A 25549-nucleotide genomic window follows, 5' to 3' on the forward strand; every position below is an offset into this window, starting at 1 on the left:
ATTTGTTTATTCCAAATAATAAACAAAAACAATTGAAATCTCAGTAAAATAAAATAGTATTATGCACTAACATTCTGCTTAGGTGATGCTTGCTAGCATACAAAAATTCTTTCAATAGAGTTAATGAAATGAAATATTTCAGTTTTCTTACATTAGTTACTTTCTATGCTTAAATATATATATAAAAAAAAACTCTAGAAAATGCTAATATAATCTAAGAAAAGTACGGGTGTGTGTGTGTGTGTGTGTGTGTGTGTGTGTGTGTGTAGAACAGCCACAACAAATGTCAATAAAATCTAGGACAATTGTTTAGTTAATGAACTAAGTATCATAATCTTTCAAAACAAATATTATAAAATCTTGTCCAAGAGGAATCTATATTTAAAAGGCAGTGAAAAAGAAGAGGAGGAACTCTCTCAGGATTTCAAGCCTCTACGGACTCAAGACAAGGTGAACTCCTGGACTTAGAGATCACATGTTATTTTTGAGCTGGTGGATTGGACTAACGTAGGAATGACAGATAGAAGTCATTATCTCACCTTGGCTGTATTTTATCTTGACCACATGAGGATTTTCAGGGTGGTTTGGGGATGGAAATCAATTAGGAAGAGTTGAGTAGGATTTCACAATTCCGTTTACAGATGATGTGGAAAGAGGAAGGAAACCAATATGGTGGAAAGAATGAAGAAAACCAAGCCAAGGACTTGCTAGGTTGGGTCTTGAGAGAAGGGAGAAAAGTGTTCAGGTGATCATTATTCAGTGTTCTGTGGATTATTCTGGCAGTTTTCGTTCCCATTCTATGGGCAGGTGATCTCACTAAAGTACTTTACAGAAACTACGAGAAATTTGGAGCCAAGTCTCATTTTAAGGAGCTTAGAAAGAAAATGAAAGAGAGCAGTTGAGCTGAGATGCAGGAGAGAAAGAATATGGTGCTGGAGATGGAAGGACTTCATGACAAACTTGTGAGAACTGTAGAGGTGGAAATCAATAGGATTCTGATAAAGGTAAGGATCGTGCCGTGTTAGTGTAACTTCCTATAACGGATAGCTTCATTTAAAACACAAATATGAATATGAATGAAATAGCATACTTGAAAAATAACCAGCTAACTTTTAGAAATGGGTTTAAGGAAAAATTTGATATTAGAATTCAGATACCAAGTTAGAAATTGGCACATGCAAATGTATTATGTAATAAATAACAGAAATAAACTGTTTATATTCAATAAGTAAGTAAGTTATAACTGTTCATATATGTAAATAAAGAGGAGAGAAAGAGAGACAGGCAGACAGAAAGACAGAGACAGATAGACAGACGGAGAGTGAAAGAGAGTTTGATTTAGTGACATATGATGACTCCATGAAGGCAACATACTATTCTACTCAGGTAAAAAATATGTAAACTTTCCAAAAAGTGTGGGAGAAACTGTCTTATTTTGAAAACTCCAAAGAAGAGAGCATCAGAAGTAGAGAAAAAGAGGCCTAGAATTTAATGTTGCTGAAATATTAAAGTAAGGCACAGAATCAAATGTTATCAAGATTGTGTCAGTGAAGCCATTGGCAAGATTAACAAGAAGGGCTTTGATGATTGGCAGGCTGCATTCACAGACTGTCTTGGCCTAAAGAATTGAGTGACTGATAGGAAAAGTAAACTGGGATAGAACTTTTTTGGATAGTTCTTTAACAAAGGGTGAGATAGGATAAGAATGAAATTGAAAAGGGTGTCAGTATTAAAATAAGTTTATTGTTCATTTTATCGATAATAGCACAAATATTTCCTAAAAACAATAAGAATGGTCTACTCTTGTGTTACCAAATGATGGGTCATGCGTCAAACCCAGTCTGTACGTAAGCTTTGTTGTTCAACAGATGTCTGTGTTCTTCACAAAGGTCTAGATTTTTTTTTTCATGGCTACATAGGGAAAGTAGCCATATAACCCACAAGGCTCAGCCCTAATCATCTACTGCATTGTTCTAGGAGGAGTAGATTGTTGCCTCCCGAAATAGACGGAATGATTAGATTTTGTATAAAAGAGAATAGTAACTAAAAAAATAATAAAACGTTAATATGAATACAAAAGCAGAGAGGCAGAAGGATTTCTGCAGATTCTGGTACTCTTCAAGGAAGTAGGACATAGAAATAATTTACTTTAAAGAGAATATAAATGCCCTCAAGTTTATTTTACAAATCTATAAATATGAAAACCATTAGCAATTATGACAAGAGTCAATACATAAAACTACACAAAACCCTGACTGAAGGAACAATCATCTTAAGGACAGAAATATATCTAATAGTCTAACAGTTTTTATTTTGAGTTATAAATGAAAAGATGAAGGTAGTTAATAAGTCTCCTTTATATTTTGTAGCACAGTCGCGCTTAGAGAACACGTGACAAAAACAATATTATAGGCATCTAAGAAACAATATTATTATGAAAATTATTGTTGTACACTTTCATTTTTTTAAAGGCATGGGTAATTTTCTGGGAAACTATAATTAAAAATTCTGATTCAAAAAAGAAAAACTTCACACCATTATGTATAAAAAAATGTAATATTTTCTTGAAAAATTAAAAAAAAGGCCCCTACATGTCAAATTTTTGTAGATAGTTTATCTATTTCAAGGAAGATAAATTTTCTACTATTTTAACCATTTAGAAGATACGATGATAATTGATTAAATATAAATCATTTATAAGGAAAGTGATATGAAGCCGTTTATTAAAAGAGAAGTTGATACTGACGAGTTCAATCCCAGGGACCCACATGGTGGAAGGAGAGAACATATTTCTACAAATTGTCCTCTGGTGCTTTGGAATAAACGCATACACACACGCACACTCACACACAGATGCACATAAATAATACATAAATAGCTAGAAAGATAAGTAGAGAACTGAATACTTCCAATATGTATAACACTCTAAAATGTACACCTAAATATGTATATAGTATGCCTGATAAAAACAAAACTGAAAATATCTTTTGCATTTGGTATGTATATTTCTAAATTTGTGTTTAAAAAAATGTTTCTCTATTTGTGATAAGAAGGATTTAGCTAAAAAAATATTGTCTTGTCCACTACTGCAAAATAGTATGTCATTTGGTGTGACTACGGGTTAATACAGATGAACCTTTAGTTGTTGCTGTTGAATAACACTGGACTACACAGAAGTAAATGGAGTTAGAATTAAAATGCTCCAATAATTTTGAAAGGAGAAATGAGGGTGCGGATGCAAGGAGTTGAAAGGGAGAGAGATCAATAAATATATGGAAATCAATATTAAAAAATCTAAATATTCCCAGATTCATTCATAAGACCTCCTCCGTTCCACCCTTCCACCCTGGAGTTTGGCTGTGTGTCTCAGTGGAGCCAATAGATTCCAGCAGAAGAGCAGAGTGCTGTAGAGACTGATGCACCAAGGACCACGGATGGTGAGGACCTAGACCCTCTGCTCAGATGTAGTTGTTAGGCAGCACAGTCTCCTTATGGTTTCCATAATATGGAGATTAGGTACTTGCTGTGACATGGACTCTGGCCCACACATGTTTATTACATCCTCTGGCAGGGGACGGCCTTGCCAGGCCACAGAGGAAGAAGCTACAGGCTGTCCACATGAGACTTGATAGGCTGAGGTCAGTTATTAGAGGAGGAGGGTTCCCCTTTCTGAGGACTAGGGGAGCAAGAGAGGGGGGCTGTGAGGGAGGGATGGTGGGACCTAGAGGCAATGAGTTAGGGGACTACAATCTGGATGTAAAATGAGCCAATTAAAAATAAAAAATACCAAGGAAAAATAAGAAAAAAAAAACTCTAAATATGAGCAAAATAAAATAACTTTTGGAGCAAAATAAAATACTTTTTTGGAATTTTTTTTATTTAAGTAACTTATTCAGATTCCATCTCAATTTTTATCCCCTCACTTGTATTTTTTCACTCCCCTCCCTCCCTCTTTCACCTTATTCCCCTCCCCTAGGTCTGTGACAGAAGGGGACCTCCTCCCGGTCCGTAGGAGTCACAGCTTATCAAGTCACCTGCTTGTAGTCTGCTTACCCTTCCTCTGAGTGCCATCAGGCCTCCCTCCCAAGGGGAAGTGGTCAAAATAACTATACTTATTACAGTCAAGAGTAAATTGTTTTGCTGTGTTCCATTATTAATACTTCAGTAATATTTACTTAATGTTGTATTGGAAGAGTTAGGCAATAGCATATGTAAAAAAGTAAGAAATAGTTTTTATTCTCAAAATTTGTATTCAAAATTTTAAATTAGAAAAATTTAAAGCATGTACTAAAATTCAAATGAAATGAATCATTAACTACTAATATTCATACACATATTGTAATATATATATATTACACATATATATGAGTATTAGACTAGTGTTAGTCAGCTCCTGTTTAGGTCAGAAGTTGGTACAAATCGAGTGTTGCACAACTGTCATTTCATCCAAAATGATTCCTCTACACAATTAGAGATTCCCATTGCTTCTAAATGAATTCATAAGCTCACATAATTCTACCTAAGTCAAAGTATGTGTGCATCTTTGTATGTATATGGCGTGTGCCTATTTTCCAGAAAAAAATAGAGAAATATGCATTTTTAATTTCAATTATCCATATTTATGAAATATTGACCTGCATAATTATTTAGCAAAAGGGAAAGGTTTAAAGAAATTATGAAAGAAAATATAGTTAAAAATATTCCTTTTATCATAAAATGAATATTTAAAACATTGTTTAAACATTTAGGTTCCATTATCAGGCTTATATTGTTTTTGACCCGCAACTATACTCGTCCACCTTTGTTGGGATCTATTAAAAGTAAATATTTGAATTACCCAAGGATTTTCTCTCTCCATTAAGATTGTAATGGCTTTACTTAAGTTAATAATAATTTTGTCTTTGAGTATTTCAAAATGGTTCTAAAAAACTATCATTTATTAAAAGAATGACATCAAATAAAGAAAAACTTTAATCTATTTTATAGACTTGTACTTTGTATGCTGTAGACAATTGCATAAGATATAGGAATGAAAATATAAGTCTGGTAATTGTTTAGTTTGAGTCAGATATATACAGTTTGACAACATCATATCATAAAATGAGAATATTTGCTCATATAATTACTTATTGTGTTTCCACAAATATTCAGAAGAAAGTTCAATATAATATAAACAGAAATTATCTTCTTTCTGTTCTAATAAACCTAGTTCATCCTTTATCCAATGACTGGTCATAGGCATATTCATGAGGAAAATCTTATGCTCAATATCTGGGAAATATAATGAAATATTTATTTAAAGTGATCATTAACATGTTATCATTTGAGAAAATGACATCATTTGTTAGTAGGGAAGTAAAAAGATTATGACTGGAAAAATGTATAAATTTTATATTTCATTGGTAAGTTTCAAGTTTTGAATCTAAGTATGGTTTCATCTTTACAAAAGATTAAAAGAAATATAAGTTCATATTTTAATAGCAAAGTCTATGTTCCAGGATGGACAGGAAAGATCAAAGCCAAGGAGATAAGGATGATGCAAATAGTGCTATGGTGGCTGATCTCTGTGATAGAGTTTGCAGTAGGAACAGCTATTATATAACTGTGACCTATAAGTACAGTAGAAGCAAAGCATCATGGGAGGCAAAGGACTGAGGCTATCACTACGTCATCATAGACGTTGTGGTATAGTTACCATAATGATAGGAAATCAAAGCACTTCAGAAATCCTGACTAACATGTGGTCAGCTAGAGGATCACAGAGTCCCTAGGAAACAAAGGTGTAGGCATCCTGCTAAATAGTTTTTATAAACCACCTGAAGAGAATTGTAGTTATACAACCAATTCTAAGGTCTGGAACAGTTTCCAGACCTAGAACCCAACATCAGAGGCACGGGAGGATGAGATCTGCTACCACCACAAAAGTTCTTATTATTTAACAGTCTTTGTTTCTTCCTTCAGAATTTTCCAAAGAGATCTGCCAACAACCGACCGATGTAAGCATGTTGGGAAATGTTAAGTGATCAGGCCATTGGTTACTCATGGATATAGTCTTTTAAAGGAAGGTATTTACTGGAGATCAAGGATACAGGGCCAGTGTGACCTCCAGAGTGAGTAGTCAGGAGCTCTTGTCAATATACTAGTGTGTCCCTTACCTTTCCCCTCCCATATGTATGTGAACAAAAAAAAAGTACGAGGTAATATACATTTCTGTAAGAGTAAGAGCTTGGATTATAGTCAATAAATATAAATATTCAGATGAGGCATGAAATGTGACATACTTATGTATCATTTATAGAGTTGGGTATAGGGTGGATAGCTACACAGATGTGTAGAGAGCCATGCTTCACCCATTAGTGTCTCAATCACCAAAGGATGGCTCATATAATAGTAAGCCTACTGTATTATTTTCTTTTTCAATAAAGAAGCCACCATAGTTCGTAATCATATGACTGATATTTGTACCACGATGCATATTTTCTTTAGGAAACAGTGCCCAGCAGTTCATTTCTCTCTCCATATACATGATGTGGACACTCAACAAAATTCTTACATATCCGCATGAAAGAAGGTCAAGTCAGCTGAAAGAAGGTCAAGTCGGCTGAAAGAAGGTCAAGTTGGCTGAAAGAAGGTCAAGTCGGCTGAAGTCTTACTGACATTACTTAGGCATACACTACAGACTTATCACATCTTCTTGAAATTAGTCAGTAAGGTTTTAAACCACAAGCAACATCGTATATTTTGTTGAAAACTGCTTTAGGGCTATGAACACTTGGGAGGTGGAGTTAGAAAGCCTATTGCTTTTTAAGAAAAGGAATTGAGAGGGAATAGTTGGTGAGTCTGGGGATTAATAAGTTGTGTTTCTAATGAAGTTCTTTTTAAGGGCTATCCTAATAAAAGGATTATAAATATTGCTTTCTTAGCAAGGTGAATAAAAGTCTTAGCCAATGGAACATTTATAAAAAACCTTAAGGCATTATTAAATATTACTGTTCCTTTAGACAAATTAAATTACAGCTTTGACAGGGGTCAGGAAGTTCAAGTGTATTATCCAGTTTAGAAAAATGTAAGCAGAATATGTGTTCCTAAATCATGTGTATCATTGGCATCATTATATCTAATAATAATGAGGAAACTAATGCAGCCATGTTGAAATTCACATTTTTTCAGGAAACAGCAAGGACTCCACTTAATAATCATTTATATTTACAGTGAAGGAATGCAGAGAGTTTTCCAAAAAACTACCTCATTAATCATGTCAGCCAGTTATTCAGAAAGTTATTATCCCAGTTCAATAGATAGAAAAATTATATCATGGAAAGGTCAGTTACATATTTACTTGTCCAAACTGGAAAAAGGAAAGGGAGTCAGTTTCAAATCTAAGACCTCTTTTCACCCTTTGATCTAACTACTGGACCAGTGCACTACTGGTTCATGTAGTGGGCAGCGGTCATCTTAAAGCAGGCCACAGCTGACCCTCCTGCTCTTACTTCTACAGATCTGTAAACACAGAAAGAAATATCAATTTTTCTCTATCCTGCCCACACAAGAGGAAATGTAGGAACAGTTCATTTCTATTTCCTTTCATTTAAGTCTTTTAAAAATCATTGTCCATTGTTGGTGTCAAAATTGCCAAGATCAAACTGTTCATTAATGACATCATCACAATCAAATTTAGGATGTGATAAAGTGAAATTTTGAGTTTTATTTGAACGTGAACGCATTTAAATTTTTTGTTTAATCAGTAATAAAACAAGAAATCAAAGTTTAACAGTTGTCGGTACCTCAAATATGCTGTGGCAATGGTGATTTGAGAAAGAAGAGAGGAATTAGAAAATAAAATAAAATGTATAATGTGGTTTTTAAATTTTATTTCAATCTGACTCATTTAATGACATCTCATTTTAGAATCAAGCAAGTAAACAAAATTATTATCCCCTTTAAAGTGAAAGCAGATAGTGAAAATGAATTAGGGAAATTGTTTTCTCTGAATAACGATAATTGTTGCTTTTGCATAAGTAGTGTGGACATGGTTGAGCTTTAAATTTCAGAATCTCCTTAATGAAATAAGATATAACTGTCTATACTTCTATTTTGAAATATAGATTTCACTGAGTATCTAAAGAAAAAGCTCTTAAACTAATTTATAAAAATTAGTTTATATTCTGCCTAGTTTGAATGAAAACATTTGTCCATTCTTTAATTCAGGGAGATTTGAAGATCCCAAATACTAGACTATTGTGTAGAAATTAACATTATAAATTTATGTAGACGTTTTAAAACTATAGTTATTTTATCTTTCCATATGATTATAAGGATTGGACAATGTCTGCTCAAAGAAAAACCAAATAAGTATTAATAAGATCATCTTTATGTCCAGGGTTAATGATAATAATTGCCACTTACCCTGACATCTAACAAAGAAAACTGAGTAAAAACAAAAGATACACTGATTAGGAGGTGGCTGTGAGTAGTATTCAAATTTCAGACTAAGGGCAGGGATGGAGAGAAGCAAACAAAGATGCTCCTATGACTTAGAATTTCATTACATAAATATATATATATTCAAAAGAAAATAATTTAGAATATATAAAATTTTATCATATATATTCAAAGGAAAAGTTTGCATCATTGTAATATATACATATGTACACATATAACATATATAAAAGAATATGCATGCTTAATTGTATGTGGGTCATTAAGAAGAATATTTCAGATTTAATTTTATGCTTTCATTGAAGAATATCATTTATATACACTAAAAAATCACCACAAAATAATACTACAAAAATTCATTAAGTTATGTGCTGAAAAATTCATTATATGGAGTTTATGTTTAATGTTTTTCCATTAGTCATGTTTCTTTATAATTTTCAGATAAGGTTTATCAGCTTTGTTGGTACTTTACTTCCAAATCTTATGTTGATAAATATTGCAACATGGCCAGAGAGATGGCTCAGTGGATACAAGTACTTGCTAGCAAGACTGAAGATCTGGCCTTGATTTCTTGTTCCCACATGGTAGAATGAGTGGACCAACTTCTGAAAACTATTATCTGAACTCCACCTGTGTACAGTTTCACAAATGTGCAATATACAGTTTGTGTGTGTGTGTGTGTGTGTGTGTGTGTGTGTGTGTGTGTGTGTAGTAAAATGTGAAAAAAGAAAAACAATGTATATGATGAATTTACTTAGACTTCATTTCTGGCTAGTGAAACATTTCTTTAAACTATTTGCCAGGGTTTTAAAGGTGGCTTTGCAGATATGTAGCAGCTACTCATTTGAAAAAACTAAGTATTTTACTATCATAGCAAATGCTGTGAATTTTCTCAGCCTTCCTTAACCCCTACTTAATGTTTCAATGGATTATGGAAAGCTTGAAAAAATAGCCCCATGATTTCTTTCCCTTTTATTAATATTGAAATGTTATTTAACTGACTGGATCTAGTACTGAAGAAAGCAGTTTTAATTTTTAAAAGGTATTCAACATTACTTCACCTGTTTCCCTCGCCAAAAGACATAGTAATGTTCCATATTTCCCAATACTTCATAACAAACAAGGTGCCACACTCCCCATGATTTACTGAATCACAAAACTCTAGAGACATGAGCAGTCAGATGAGTCACCAATGCTGATGCTCCCGCACAACCTCTGAAACACAATTCTGTCTAGGAAGGCAAATTTTAGGATAGAAATGATGTGCTTTATCCCATATAGATAAAGCAACCAGAAGAAAAATAATTGGATTATGTCAGTTACTGAGTTGAATCAAATCTATACATCCTTAAGCCCTTAGATTTCTCAGATTGTCTTCTAAGAACACGCTCTATGCTTCAAACCATTTCTGCAGATGTTGTTTCCAACAAATCCAAGAAAAGAATGGAATCATTTTAGTCAGCTAAAAAGAAATCTTTACAGAATTTGTCATGTCAGACCTTGTTGGCAGCTGTCAGTCCCCACAAATACCAGCTTCAAATCCTAATGAAAACACTGTTCACAAAGAGATTTTAATTGGATCAAACTAGACAATCGATATTTTAAAGACATTCATACTTTTAAGTGCTTTTAAAATAAGTGGCTGCTTGGCAAAATGTAAGATACAAACACAGGTATGCATGCCTGCATGCTTAGATGCTTATTATGCCAATATTTGGATGTTTGGTGCATATGTTTTCTCCCAAATGGGGAGACCACTCATCTGAACAGGCATTTTACAATAATTCAGTGTGCTGTTTTTTTCTTTTATCAATGACAAAGGAATAAAAATTGTTCAGTTTTTCCTGTAGGTTTGATCTTTCTGTACTTAATCCTACATATGACCACAGAGATTTGTACAAAACTGACAAGTTTGAAATTGCTTTGTGATGGAAGATAGGTGAATACAATATGAGTGATGGGTCAAAGTAAAACTAAATGACTAATATTCAAATTCCAATGCCTAATCATATTCAAATACCAATATGTCATAACGATTCTAATTTGACTACATTAAATTATCTTTTATTAAAAACTAGATTTTATGTTTACCTTGAGAATTGTATTTCTAACCAATCCTAGTAATTATAACACTGTATTATTTTCATTAATATTGAAAATAGACATTACCTCTACTGTAAAATATTTTCCTCTTTTTCCTTCACATCAACTCTGTCTTGTGCAAATATATGTATATCTATAAATAGACACATGAATACACTGATGCATACATGTACAAGCCCTTATATAAAACACAACATGCACACATATACACAAATATTCTATATATGACTGTACAAGATACAGTTTGATTATAACAGTTCACTGTGATGCTTAATTCATCACATTCTAGGTGTATTTTCAATAACTTTTCCAGTAACTTGTTAATGATACCATGACACTGGGCCAAGCTCTCCTACAAATCCTCCTTCAATATATATTAAAACCTTCCAGTCCTTGGAAATCCATTTAGCAATCCACAAAATGCTATCTTCTAAAGTGTCAAAAGAAGACAACATTACTTTTCAAGTCAGTAGTTTGAACTTGACCTAATACCTTCAATTATGTCGGTACAAACTGTTAGCCTCAGCCTATACCATCTTATTTGCATAACCATGAGAGACTAGAGCAAACTGTGTACATTATATACTTATTGCAAAATATATACAGCTAAGTTATCATCCGTACTGATGTTTTCTTAGTGGTAGTACTGTTAGCATTGTGGGATGGATGTTTCAAGATAAACTTTAAGGAGTTCATTTTTACGCACTTTGGAGGAAGAGTTTTGGAGACTCTTTTGATTGCCTTTCATGCTTCAGCAATGTCATTGCTTTATAACTTGAAAGACACACTAGAAATTATTTGTTTTCCTGTATTCCCATAGGATAACTTTGTAATTTGTAAATGTATTCAAAGGTTTGTTCTTTACAATACTTAGGGATGAAATGTTATAAAAACTATATACATATATAAAATATGTATATACTCACATGCACATATACATATATAAACTATATATAAGCTATATATACAAACTACATATATAAACTCTCTATATAAACCATATATTTTTTCATCATCCCAGTGAAACAATTAATGAGAAGAAATTGCATAAGATTTCATAATCTGTTTTGGAAAATAAGGAATTGCAGTTGCCATAACATCTATCTAAATTTTAGATGAATCCATTAGCTCTGAATCATTTCTCGTTAGTACTTCCAAGGAAAAGGAAATTAAATGACTATTCAGACAAGCACACAGATTGACCAATATCCCAACAGATATGTGTATGCTTCTTTTTCTTGTTTCATTAATCATATTAATCACTCAACTATCTACTGAATTCTCTTATAAATATAAGGAATACTGCCTATGCTATTAAAATATTCTCTTCCAATTTATTAGTCTGATATTCATATATGAATTGTTCAAATTGTTCCTTGCGAAACACACAGGGAAAAGTGCTGAATTTAAAGTGATGTTATCTGTGAGTGGCTGATAATGAGAGAGATCCCATCCTAAAGAGAGAGCATAACAATTTTACATTACTATTAAACAGGCAAAATGGATATTTCAACTATGTTTAGTTTATGACAACTAAGCGCATCAATTAGTAGAAAAAATTCTTTCATTGAATAGTTTCTTTTTCAAGGTACTCTCTTAAAAACAAAACACATTTCAGTGGAAAATTTGCCGCTTTATTAAAGAGAATTATTATATATATTTTAAATATCGTAAGATGACACTCTAATGTACAAATAATTGTTTAGAGTCTATGCTACTGATATTATGATTTATGTAAATGTTTCCATGAGCAAAGACAGAATATAGCAACTTCTAAAATATTAATTTGGGAAAATACTTGCCTCTTTTCCTGGTTGTTTCAGAGAGAACCTTTCTTTAAAGGACAGTTTCTTAATAGCAGAACATTTTGTGACAATGATGAGAAGTTGAGGAGCTCTCTAATCAATTATCAGAATTTTCTTTTGCCAATATTTATAAATCCACTTATTACTCCCCTATCTGAATATATTTTCCAGAGTATAAATGACTATATTTTGGTGCTGTACTTAAGTTTCTGGAAAAAATGTGATGGTTTTCTTTTGCAATCCAAAAGTTTTATTGAAAGTTGTTTTCCTTCAAGATATAATGGTATTTGGTTAGTTTGCTTCTGTCCACTTAAAATCAACATTGTTTTCAAATTGAAGCAAATTAGCCCTTAGGAAGAACTTAAATGTTATCCTTGAAACATGATTTACAAAGGGTAAGGATAAAATACCCTGAATCTTTGGTTTATTTTTCAGCTTCTCCAAAGAAACTGTTATTATTCATTATATGTCAAAATGGGTATGTAAAGTATAACTTTCTTAAGATTTTTGCCTTTGCCAATGAAGGCACAATGTTGTGAAATATACATAGCCAGCCATCTTCAATGGTCCAGGACAAAGAGAGTTTGATCCTCTCCAGTAGCTGCCATTTGACTCAACAGCATCCTTTTAGCATTTTATAATCCATTTGTTGATCAGTGCCCCAATAATCAATTCTGCCAGTTCCGTTTCATGGCTATAAAGACCTCTATTCAGCACACGTGGTATTCTGTATATTTAATTATGTTTTTAGGAAAATAACATTCTTTATTTCTAATGTCTACTATTTTCAAGGAAAATATCTATAATTTAAGAACTCTGGAAAGAATTAGGACACCTGTTTTCTAGTCCTCCTTTGAAAGTCTTTCTTCTTTCTTAGTGGATCTTTATTACCATTCTATTCCAAATAAAATAAATGAATAGTCCTGGATTTTCCATTAGCTTTCCTGGCACCAACCTTTCAGATAATCATCGTTAGAAGGAGGACCCAATATATAATAAGATGAGATTGCAATATGCTCATTCACCTCTACTGTACCAATGTGGGCTTGCAAGAAAAACATCAAGCCTTGTTAGACTTTCATAGAAAGCTTTTATTCTCTTTAAGTTTTAAGGGCAATTGCTTATACAGGTTTCTTTGGGGGATTTATTATTTGGAATTATGTCTTTTATTTGCAATGGTACACAAATGAGAAAAAAACAGAGAGAGAGAACGAAAGAAAAAAACAAACTCAGCAAAGAACAGTTCAAAAAGTCCAAACTGTACTAAGTTTGAGATTATTTCAAATTCATTGCAGCATCTGAAAACACTCTCATTAAAGTCTGTTTTTAGGTCTGTGGAAAACTTGGTATATGTTACCAAAGAACAAACATGTTTCCTAACTGTTATAAGTAGCATTAGAAAGAGCACCATCTTTAAACACTCATTTAAACTCCGTTTTGAAAATACCATCTACTATCAGATAAGAAAAGAACCAATTGCCAGAGCAACCTTCTATTAGCTAAAGTATTCTGGCAACAAAAACTGGTAGTTGCGTGTTACACAGCAGTATTTTACCAAGGGAAAAAAAAAACCCAACATATATCCAGTATAATTTAATAAATATATGGAAGTGGGTGACCACTGTACTATTCATGTGATGTGTTCTGGTAAGTGACCTTTTAAATTAAATACTCAGAAACTGGACCAAACTTGTTCTCACATAAATTCATATATGAAAAAAATCCAACACGAAATCTAAACATCCCTTTGAGGATTCTCTGCAAAAAAGGAAGACTCCAGCAAAAGGTATACCTTTTATTAATAAATATTTGCATCACTTATTTGGGGGTCAGATTAACAAGAATTTATGTCATTTCTTTTAAGGATGACAGCAAAGATGTCAAGCAGTCTCTGTGATGCCTGTCATTTCATTACTGCCAAGTCATCCACTAGAAGTTGGCATTCTGTTAGTTGCCAGAAGAGTAAGCAAAATAAGGAAATTAAGTTTCCTCCTAATAAAACACAAATACCCAGCACTTAAAGAACCTTTGGAAAGTGATCCAGATCCCAGTAGTTAAAAAGAAAAGAAAAGACAATAGAAAGAAAGCATCCTTAGAAGTGTTGTATCACTCTGCACATCCTACAGTAGGCCTTGGATAGTCTCTATGCTGGGATATTAATGAACTTAACACACGTGACATAGCCGTGACTTCCTGGTTGCATGCTTTAATTCAAACTAAAAATTAACAGCAACAAAAGTCAAACGTTGGGTCAAGTGCTCTTTGGTTTCAATCCCCACTCCCTCCTATAATTTTGGTTAATTTACTTGGATTTTAAATTAAGCTGAGCGTTCCATCTTCCCCCATTACAAAAGTCAATCACCAAGAACCAGACGTAGATTTTAGAATGGTTTTGTTTCTGAGAATTCATGTTTCTAAGTTCAACCCCTCTATACAAACTGTTTTAGAAAACAAAAACAAAACAACAGGGAAAAAAAGAACAGGTGTTTTAACATAGTATTTTATTACAACTTAATCCCATCCTTGAATGATTTTCTTTCAAGTTTCAACAATTTTTTTAAAAGTAGTCAGTTTCCTGGTGGTTGCAATTTAATTAAGTAACCTTTCACACTGAGCAAAACCCCAAAGCAAAAGGGTCGTTAATCTTTCTAGTGATTAGACACACCGCTAGAGCCTCAAACATTTACCTCTCCTTCCCCCGCAGTAGAAATGGTTTTAGGGGAATCACGGTTCATACCTCACACTCCCTGGAGCCAGAGATGGTATATGTGCAGGGACCAGATCCATTAACCGATATATCCATGGTCTCAGAGTTCGTCGGCTTGTAGTCCACGTAGTATTCCTGTAAAGGGGAATTCATTTGTCTCTCGGACTCTCTCGCCTTTTTCCGCCTCCTCTTCATAAGCGAGTGCTGTTGGAGCTGTTTCATGCTGGCTGGATACCGTTTCCAAGACACATAGATCACCAGGAGAATCATGGCCACAGAGAGGAACAGAGCCACGCTCCCTGCGATGATTTTGTGAAAGGACACATGCTCGTACTCATGATCCGTCCCTGGAATTTGAAACCCCGGGGATGGGCTCACTGCCTCCAGGGTCGCTGGGATGGCATCAGGTTTGAAGATGGTAGGTTTGGGGATAAACGGGGGCTTCTGAGGAGTTTGAGGCGCCAGGTGTGATCTTTCAGTGTTGACCACCTGGACCTCAGAGCATATGTTGTAAGTCTCCACAGCATCGCTGACCTTTTCGCCCTGTATGTGCTTAGGCCCCGCACATATCATGGTACTTTCTTTATTCCCTTTGAAATTCTTCAGCCAGTAGAACAGAGGACAAATGCTCCGACTACATTCCCACATGTTTCCAGACAAGGTGATGGATATTAAGGATATCCATGCATTGACCGTCTCCTGGGAGACATTGGTGAGCTTGTTGGAATCCAAATTCAATTTCTGCAAGTTGGGGAGGCATTTAAATGTGCCAGGCTCGATTGCTTGTATGTCATTCCCTGATAAATCCAACGTATGCAAGGAACTCCAGGTCCACGTTAGGCCTTGACTGACAGAGCGGATCCTGTTCCATTGCAGGTAAATGGATCGTAGGTTGAAGAGACGAGGAAAGTGAGCAAAGTTGATCTTTGAAAACTGGTTGTGCTCCAGGTGGAGCTCTTTCAACTTCAGAAGACCAGCAAATGCATTTCGGGATAAGCTTCTGAGACGATTGTAACCCAAGTCCAGAAAATCAAGGTTCCGGCAGTCTTGGAAAACCCGGATGGGCACGGTCTTGAGGGAGTTAGATCGCAAGTGTAAAATAATGAGCTTCCGGAGGCCTTTAAACTGCTCAGACTGCAAGCTCTGAAGTTTGTTGTAGGAGAGATCCAGGTTGCGGAGATTGGGGACTGGGTGAAATGTTTTATTGTGCAGATAGGTAATTTTGTTGGAGCTTAGAATTAATTCTTTCAGTCTGCGGATCCCTTGAAAAGCATCTTCATCCACTGAGCTAATGTAATTATGGTCCAGATAAAGCCATATAAGCTGGTTAAGGCCGGCAAACTGATTGGATTTGAGTTTCTGAATGCTGTTGAACCTTAAGGATAAACCTTGTGACCCTCCAGAAATGTTCTCCGGGATGTCTGCGAAGGCGTGAGACTCACAGTACACAATCTTGCCATCGCATCTGCAGTTCTTCGGGCAAGCTCTCTGAGCCCCCGTCAGCATAACCAGCAGCAGGGTGGGAAATAGCACCAGAAACACACTCATGCCTTTCAGCTGCGTGATTAGACGGAAACCTACAACAGCAGAGAGAACACAGATGCATACTGTCAAACAGATACAGCACCACTGGCTCACCCGAAGCAGGGGTGTCCTGTCTAGTGAGAGAATGGGGTAGCACATTTAAGAACACATTTTAACACTTAAAAATCTTATTTCCTCTAGTGCCCATCCTTGATGTTTAGATCGCAATCTCTTTTTTTCCCCTTAGTTTTCATAACGTCACAGAAACATGAAACTGTGAAAAGCCTCTCTGAGTTTCAACAGTCCTATTCTATCTCTCCGCTGGAAAGCCCACGGCATTTCTTTTTATTGAATGCTGACATTTGAATAACGATAACATTTAGCTGTCATTGTATGGACCCACAGTACTGAATAGAAATATATCACATCTTTTATTAAGGTCACAACCATGACTTAGAAAACCTGGTTCCTGCACTTCTTTCCTAGTTGAACAAACAGGCTGTGATTTAGCAAAAGAGCTTTCCGGGATGCTGTCAAAGTAATCCAAGTTTGTTCTGCCCGAATTACATACTGACTGCATAGAAGGGCTGCAATCTCTGAGCCCTAAAAAACGGCTTGAGAATGTGCGCAGACGGCCCACAGAACATGGTTCATAACAGTGCCGGGTGCTTTCGGTTGGTTAATAAACATATATTATTGCATACCTTGGCTCCATGCCCAGTAATATGTGAGCTAAGATACATGGTCACCCACACCACAGATACCCCCAGCCCTAGCAATGATGTCAAATTCTTATTCGAAATGCTCAGAATATAAACTAATCACATTATTAGATAGATTGCTGGTTTTCCCCATACAGTGGCCCTTACAAATTTGAGAGATAAGCAAGGAAGCTTATCCTTGCTCTCATCCTCCTCACAATCCTGACCTACTCAAGTCTCTCACTGACTGTTTCCATCTCTCCCCTGCCTCCATTAACTTCAGAGAGCCTGCAAAGTTGCAATCTATTAGCATTTATGCCGCATTTTCAAGTCATTACGTGTGGGGGGGACTCCTCTCCACCTTCAACAGTAGGTATATTATTTCCTAACTGGGAAAAAACAGACCAGGGCAGAGGGTGTACTGCAGGCTACAATTTCTTTTCTTCTGAAATAGTCATTTCTTTTTTAAACAAGAGACAATTAGTTAAAATCCTAGTCTAAAAATTCTCCCTCTCTCAAAAAGTTGTCTTTTTTCTGTTATCTCTCATTTATTTATTTATTTATTTATTTATTTATTTATTTATTTAACTCAATCTTGCACTCTGTCTTCTTGTTAGCTACAGACTCATTGAAATACAACCCAGCTCTCCCGGACAGAAGAGAAAGAGAGAGAGAGAGAGAGAGAGAGAGAGAGAGAGAGAGAGAGAGAGAGAGAGAGAGAAAGGAAAAAAGCCAGTCACAGTTGAAAAAATAAAACTGGCAAATGACTACTGGAAATTTGGAAGCTGTATTCAGAATGCAGCTTCCAAGATCAAACAAGCCTCCGGTGCCTCCTCTGAAAAAGTAGGGACCCCACCCCTGCACACACACTGCCAAGTGTTAACAATCTTCCTGACAGCAACCCGAACACAAGCGTGGCTCGGATTATCAGGAAATAGAAGCAAACATGGTATTTATTTCATGCTCCGTTCCCAAGCTGTTGGTATGCAGACGCTAGAGACAGTCTTAAAGCTATCCCTCCAGAGTGTGTTTAAGTCCGCGTTATGCATTTATAGATTAAAAAAAAAACACTGCCAAAAGAAAAGGATCTAAAAATATAATAGCAACTATAGTGAGACAACTGGTAAAGTAGAGCCTGATGCTTTGTGCCTGTTTCCTGGTCTTTTAGCAGCTAATGCCCGGCTGAGGATGAGGGGTTAGGATCAGCTTTGCTAAGACGAAAACAACAAAAGTTCGCTTACCCATCCTTTGTCATCCAAAAAACGTCTGCCCCCCTCTCTTAGCTTCCTTCTTATTTGGTCTCTCCTGTAGAAATCACCACCACCTTCATGACACAGTGCAGCTGTCATTCAAACCATTCTGAGCCCGCATGTGAGCCAGTAGCCCCATGTAAACTTCCCCGGAGAGAACAGGCACACACACACACACACACACACACACACACACACACACACACACACACTACATGTATATATATAGATGTACGTATACTTAAACAAAATCATCACGGCATGGGATGAAGGGGCAGGGAAGAGGAAGCCGCTGGGGGTGGGAGGGGGGGTCGGAGGGGGAGGGCCTCTAGGCTCTGAGGACCATTGTATAATTCACTAGGGACACATTAGTAGTAAATGGGCAATCTGTGAAAAGAACTACAGCTCATCTCGGAGGTAACCAACTTCTCTATGGAAAAGACAGACAGAGGGAAAGGGAGGGGGGGGGAGGAGACGGGGTTAAAAAAAAAAAAGAACAGAAAAAGAAAATCCTCAGAGTACCTGGCATTCCTTACTGTGCTGCCTTTTGCCATTCCCAGATAAAGCAATTCATCCTCAGGATTTTTCCGTTGCTGAAGCAAGCAGGCCGCCTGTGCTGTGTGAGACCCCAGTTTAAAAGCTATGCGGGCTAGGTTTATCCATTTAGCTGGTCAGGTTGAAAGTGTTTTGTAGCTGTGCTGAGAGGCAGCCCTTGTCTAATTCAGAAGGCTTTCCAGAGACTGATGGTGCTCAGAGCTGGTTGGTGCTAATGCTCCAGTTTGTGATACACTGAGTGCCCTCCGCTGGAGAAAACAGATTGCACATTAAAGACAGGAACAAGTGAGCTTGTCAGGGCTGTGCAGCCTTCCCTGCTCAGAAAGGGAAATTAAAGGCACAGGATCACTTCCCTCCACCCCCCTTCTCCAATAATATAAATTATGAAAGGTTTACGCCCGGGTTTATGCCGCACAGATGCAGCAGCTGTTAGCAACTTTCTAGTTCTCTCTCCCTCCTATCATCTGTGATCAGGAGGTTTTGCAAGTTGCATTGGTTTGAAATGGCTTTCTGCATGTCACAAATGATATTGTCTCGTTTTTTCAATGACAGGAGTAATTTGCATTGTATTTATGGTTATTGTTGGCTTGTATTTATTTACATTTTTAAAAAGATAAACACATAAGGATGCCTTCCCACCTGCAAGAGAGATTGTAAGTTTAACTACTCCATCCTCAGACTTTGCCAATAACTCTATTCTGTCTGCTACTTTGCACATTTATCATGTTATTTAAAATATGACTTTGTAAAAGTTTATATATTTATTTAGCCTTGTTTTCTCAGTTATAACATTTTACCAAGTGTCTGGGTAACCGAGACGGAATATTAGACAAGAACTGAATTGAGACTTGTCAACTTTATTGCAGTCACTTTCCTTAAAATCATCCAGTTTTGCAATGAACTTTTTCTCATGCAAATTACCTACTGAGTTGTGAAAGAAATGAGCTCTCCATCCCTTTATTATCTTGGCACTTCTCTAAAATTTATAGGGTATCCTGGAATTAAGACTGAGGAAATCATAAAATATCTGAAGTGAGTGAGTAAATTTCAAAAAAATCTATGATTTTTTTTCTTAAACTTGTATGGAAGGAACAATTCAAAATGATAATAATATATTACCTTCACTTAAAAATTATTTTATATGTATGGGTATTGTGAATGTATGTATGTCTGTGGACCATGCATGTATCTGGTACCTTCAGAAATAGGGAGGGCATGAGATCTGCAGTCAAATCTCTGTGTAGGTTCTGGCCACAGAACCTGGATCCTAAAGGACCCTAAACCACTTACTTTGGTCCTAGCCCTCCCTCCTTTGTTGTATTTCCCACTTAGTTATTTCATAATTATTTGATAGATAATAATCCAAGAATATCTAGGGCAACCAAGGAAAATAAATGCAGTGTAACGCAGAGACTGCTGGGTAGGTCCATACAATTAACTGAGTAACTTTGAGAACGTCAAAGGGAATTTACATAAAATTCTACAACGGGAGGGTTTAGAACTATTTTGGTTTTATATTACTTGACCCAATATTATTTGTTGAAATGGAATGAGGAGATGATGGACACTGATAATTTGAATCAGATTTATGAATAGAAGGTCACAGAAATTTGTCTTCTCAAAGAACAAAAAAGGGACCATTTGTCTCCTATACCCACTCTGCCCAATAATTGTTACCTGCGTTTCTATTTTAGAATGTGTGTTTTTGGCTTAAGGCTTAATACCTATTAAAATGCAAATTCATACCACAAGAGGCAATGTAATTGTGGGTACTGAAAAGAAATAATTCAATCAATGAAAGTGATATACATATGGTCTCTTCAAATTATTATAGTTCACATGGAGACAAAAATCCAACCCATATATTCTGTGGGAGAAGATTGGCTAAAGAGGAAATTGTTGATTCAGAAAAAAGGGGAGCACTCTGCCAGTAAAATTAAATAATAGTTTTTGATTGGCTGACTGGATATTATGTGTAATATAGAGCGGGCAGGATCACAAGTACTAGAAAAAAAGAGAAAAGAAAACTAGTCGGTTTTTTTCTAGGAATACTTTCATTTGTGTGGGGAAAAAATGAAATGTTCAGAGCAGATTTCTGTTGGAAGATGGAACTAGTTTGTATTTGATTTCATCTGCTTGATATTTTGTCTATATTTTCTAGTTTCTCATCTCATGAATATGTAGTTAGGCATGATGTTTTTCTACCCACATATGAGTAAGTTTTCTTTTGTTTGAATCTACAATGTGATAACCACTTTGACAGTTGAGTGAAGAAAATAATATCAATATTTGTATGATGATTAGCTGATAATTTGCTCAGGGAATAAAGATCTGGGGCTGGAGCAACGACTCAGTAGTTAAGAACATTTTCTGGACCTGAGTTCATTTTGGGGTTCCAATACCAGGAATCTTACCATACCTCTACCCCATGTCCCTCTGCTAATTCCAACTATAGAGGACTACAGCACCTCTGGCTTCCATAGGTACTCACAACCGCCTCCACTTAAACACACACATATACATAGCTAAAAGTAAAACAAACTTTCATTTAAAATATTGACTGGGAGAGGTGCATACAGAATTGATGGCACTCAGGAAACTAAAGGAAGTGTGAAGGCAACCCTGGCCTTCCTATGAGCAAAAAGATGTTTTTCTTAAAACCAAGGCTAGTATTCTAAGACCTAATATATAATGTATTGGAAAGTTAGTGCCATACTCTATTCTTATTTTGTAAAAGATGTAGTCAAAATGCAAAGATACAACAACTACGATGTTGTAAAGATATACAGAGTGAGATGGGAGATACTGTGTGGAAGATTTATTTGGGAAAAGATTTGCCTAATCTTTCCTTTTCCCATGGGCTCTCTGATGGGTGTAAGATGGTCATCAGGGAAATGCAAATCAAAACAACTCTGAGATTCCATCTTACACCCATCAGAATGGCTAAGATCAAAAATTCAAGTGACACCACATGCTGGCGAGGATGTGGGGAGAGAGGAACACTCCTTCATTGCTGGTGGGAATGCAAACTAGTAAAACCACTTTGGAAATCTATCTGGTGCTATCTCAGAAAAATGGGAATAGGGCTTCCTCAAGACCCAGCTATTCCACTCCTTGGAATATACCCAGAAGATGCTCCAGCACACAACAAGAAAATTTGCTCACCCATGTTCATAGCAGCCTTATTCATAATAGCCAGAACATGGAAACAGCCTAAGTATCCATCAGTAGAAGAATGGATAAAGAAACTGTGGTACATATACACTATGGAATACTATTCAGCTATTAAAAACAAGGAATTCCTGAAATTTGTGGATAAGTGGATTGAGCTAAAAATGATCATAATGAGTGAGTTAGCCCAGAAGCAGAAAGACTCAAATGGTATATACTCACTTATATCTGCATATTAGCCCAAGGGGCATGTCCCACGAAAGCCTTCACTTACCAGGAAACTGAGACAGAGGGGAGGACATTCTAGTGGGACTCTAGATGAGAGAAGCATTGGAGAATGGCAAAGTAGAACAATCCAGAGTGTCCTAGAAACCTACAAGTAGAACATTATGATAGGCAGATTTGGGCCCAGGGGTCCCGTTTAAACTAAGGCACCAGCCAAGGACAACACAGGCCATAAAACTTTCAACCCCTACCCAGATCTAGCCAATGGTCAGAACATTCTCCACAGTAGAGTGGAGAGTGGGATATGACTTTCCCTCTCTGTCTCTCTGTCTCTGTCTCTCTGTCTCTCTGTCTCTGTCTCTGTCTCTGTCTCTGTCTCTGTCTCTGTCTCTCTCTCTCTCTCTCTCTCTCTCTCTCTCTCTCTTTGTCTCTATCTCTCTGTCTCTTTGTGTCTCTGTCTCTCTCTTTGTCTCTCTAGCTTTCTGCCTCTGTCTCTGTCTGTCTGTCTCTCTCTCCTCAGACTTTGATTTATCACTTCCTCAGACCCTTAAACAGAGAAAATGACCACTGTTGGCTCCTTATTGTGTGCCCCAAATGAGTCCTCTATGGGAATCATATCTGATTCTTATTAAGGAAAATGAAAGAAATTTAACTGGTATCCTTGCACAAAGGAGAGCTAGGTTGTATTGGCAATCGCTTCCATGTTCAGCATTTGTTTGAATAAAAACATGAATATGAACCTTCTGTGAAAGAGAACACGGCTATGTCAGAAAGTCATCTTGAGGCCATATCAAACCCTGATGAGACATCCAAGATGAATTGTCTCATCGTGTACTTGGCTAAAACAACAAACAATCAAACTACAAATAAGCACTAGAAAAAATGCAGGAAGGAGATATGGTTCTCTTTATTGATTATTGGCAGTGTGGCTGTTGATGAACTACCAATACAACTAAGAAAAAGAAAATTCTCACCAATTCTTAGGCTCAGAGATCACAAATTTTTATAATAGTTTAACTATTTTGAGTCTCATTGATATATCAGAAACAACAGTTTTAAGTGTGGAAGAAAAAATCGTAGCTGGGCTATGGTGGAGCATGTCCTTAATACCAGCACTAGGGAGGGAGAGGCAAGTGGATCACTGTGAGTTCAAGGCCAGCCTGGTCTACAAAGTGATTCCAGGACAGCCAAGACTACACAGAGAAACTCTGTCTAGAAAAAAGCAAAAAGCAAAAACCTAAACCAGGAAATCATGATAAGAAAAAATAAAGACATGTTGTCTTGTTCCCAGGTAGATACTTGTCTGCTAATGATGCTCTGTAAAAATGAGGGAGAAAAATTTTTTTACTTTAGAGTAGGTCATCCAAATCAGTTCTCTATCCAATAATGGCTTCCAGAAGCTAAAAGATTAGAAGTTTCTGTCATAAATTATGAAATTTGACTCATAAAGTGGTCCTAATGCTTTTGTTACTTATGGCATCTCACGAGAAGGTAGTAGGATTTGTTTGTTACCTCAAAGACTATTCAGTAACTAACACTTGAAACTTGAAATTTTCTACGATACCAATATTCACAACATAGAAATCACCAAAGCCTATAATTCAATGTCTGCTTTATTGTTTTGTGTGTGTCTAGACCTGAGAAAATGAGAGAGAAAATACCAAGTAGAGGATCAACTTGAAACTGCATTGAATCTGTAGCTATATAATTATAAACATTGCAAAATTTGAGCAGCATTCTAGCATTTGAAAAACATTTGATTGAACGTTGAAGTTCATCAATTTTTAACAAAGAAATAAACTTACTCGTGTGAGAAACAAGCATACAGTGGGGGCTAGGAAGAAAGCACCATCCGTAGAGCCAGCTAGGCAAGCATAATGACCTGAGCTAGCTCACCAGCACTCACATAGAATTCTAATCATGGCGGCACACCTCAGAATCTCAGGACTGGGCAGATGGAGCCAAGAGATTCTAGATACCTGCTGGCCACCCAACTTAGCTCCATTGATGAGCACGGAGTCCCAAACCATACCTCAAGCAAACAAGATGGGCAGTTCTTGAGGAGTAACACCAATGGCTGACTGGTATTCTTCACATACACACTCACATTCATGTGTGTATACTCACACATGGACACACACTAAGACAATACTTATGACAGCATTGCTTTTGGAGAACCAGTTTTAGCTTCCCTTCCGTTATGAATAGATCTTACATATATCTTGATCCAAATCATATGAACATGCTAGGCAAGTGCTCTTGTCCTCCAACTAGCTTTTAAGAAAAAAAGGCTCATTTTAGCTTCTTTTGAGAAATCTACATCTCTTTTAATCTCAAAAATAATGAAGGATTAGACGGAGTGGGAAAGACAAATGGAAAACTAATGTATACAGCACAGACTCCATTCCAACTCTGCAACCTCTCTGCTGATGTTTCTTCTATGCTGATTGTTATAATATTCTTGCATCGGAATTTATACTACTCCTGAAGTTGTAATAACATGTGTCTGTTTTCATAGTTAGGTTTTATAGCTAGTATGAACTTGTCTAATTATAAAAGATAAAAGTGCTTTAAAATGGATTGATTAATTGGTAAGTCAATAGGTAAAGTGCTCTGGCAACAATCAACAAGTCAATAAACCACAAAGTTAGTTACTATTAGTAAGAAAGTCAATGTCACCTTCAAAGTCTTCCTTCTTCCAGAGATATTACTAGATGTCCCTGTGAAAAGTCCATCCATACTTATAAAAATGTAAAGATGTCTGTAAAAGAAATATCATCTCAAATGGTTGCAAATAAAATATGATTGTAGCTACAGTCAATGAAGATTTCACAGTCAGATAGAGTGGCCCTAGTTGTTATTCTTTTCCCTAGGCTCCAGTTCTCACAATTAACTGTGGGTGTTGTATGTACAATCTAACCCTTATTACAGTTCCAGCAAGGTGGCTCAAGCCTATATCCTTAGCACAGAAGCAGCTTAGGCAAAAGGATGGCACCAATGGAAAGCCAGCCTATTCTACAGAGTGAGACACAGAAACAAGAAGCCAAACATAACCAAACCCAACAAAAA

The 25549-nt window shown here is 36.1% G+C and overlaps 1 protein-coding gene across 2 annotated transcripts in view; it reads right to left on the reverse strand.

Annotated features, from left to right (window-relative positions):
* LRRTM4 (leucine rich repeat transmembrane neuronal 4) overlaps nt 1-19323 on the reverse strand; it is a 751767-nt gene extending 732444 nt beyond the window's left edge. Inside the window, exons 1-2 of one of the 2 annotated variants that reach the window (XM_084765778.1) lie at nt 19052-19323; nt 15085-16631 (exon numbers count right to left, since the gene is read on the reverse strand). In XM_084765778.1, coding sequence (XP_084621904.1) covers nt 15085-16631; nt 19052-19058 — 1554 coding nt within the window. In that variant the 5' untranslated portion in view covers nt 19059-19323. Of the gene's footprint in view, nt 1-15084; nt 16632-18520; nt 18695-19051 lie in introns of those variants that run through there. The other variant, XM_084765779.1, reaches the window with a different exon arrangement.
* Between the last annotated feature and the right edge of the window lie 6226 nt (nt 19324-25549).

Source organism: Acomys minous, assembly GCF_964271855.1.
Source record: "Acomys minous genome assembly, chromosome: 17".
NCBI classification, from domain to species: Eukaryota; Metazoa; Chordata; class Mammalia; order Rodentia; family Muridae; genus Acomys; species Acomys minous.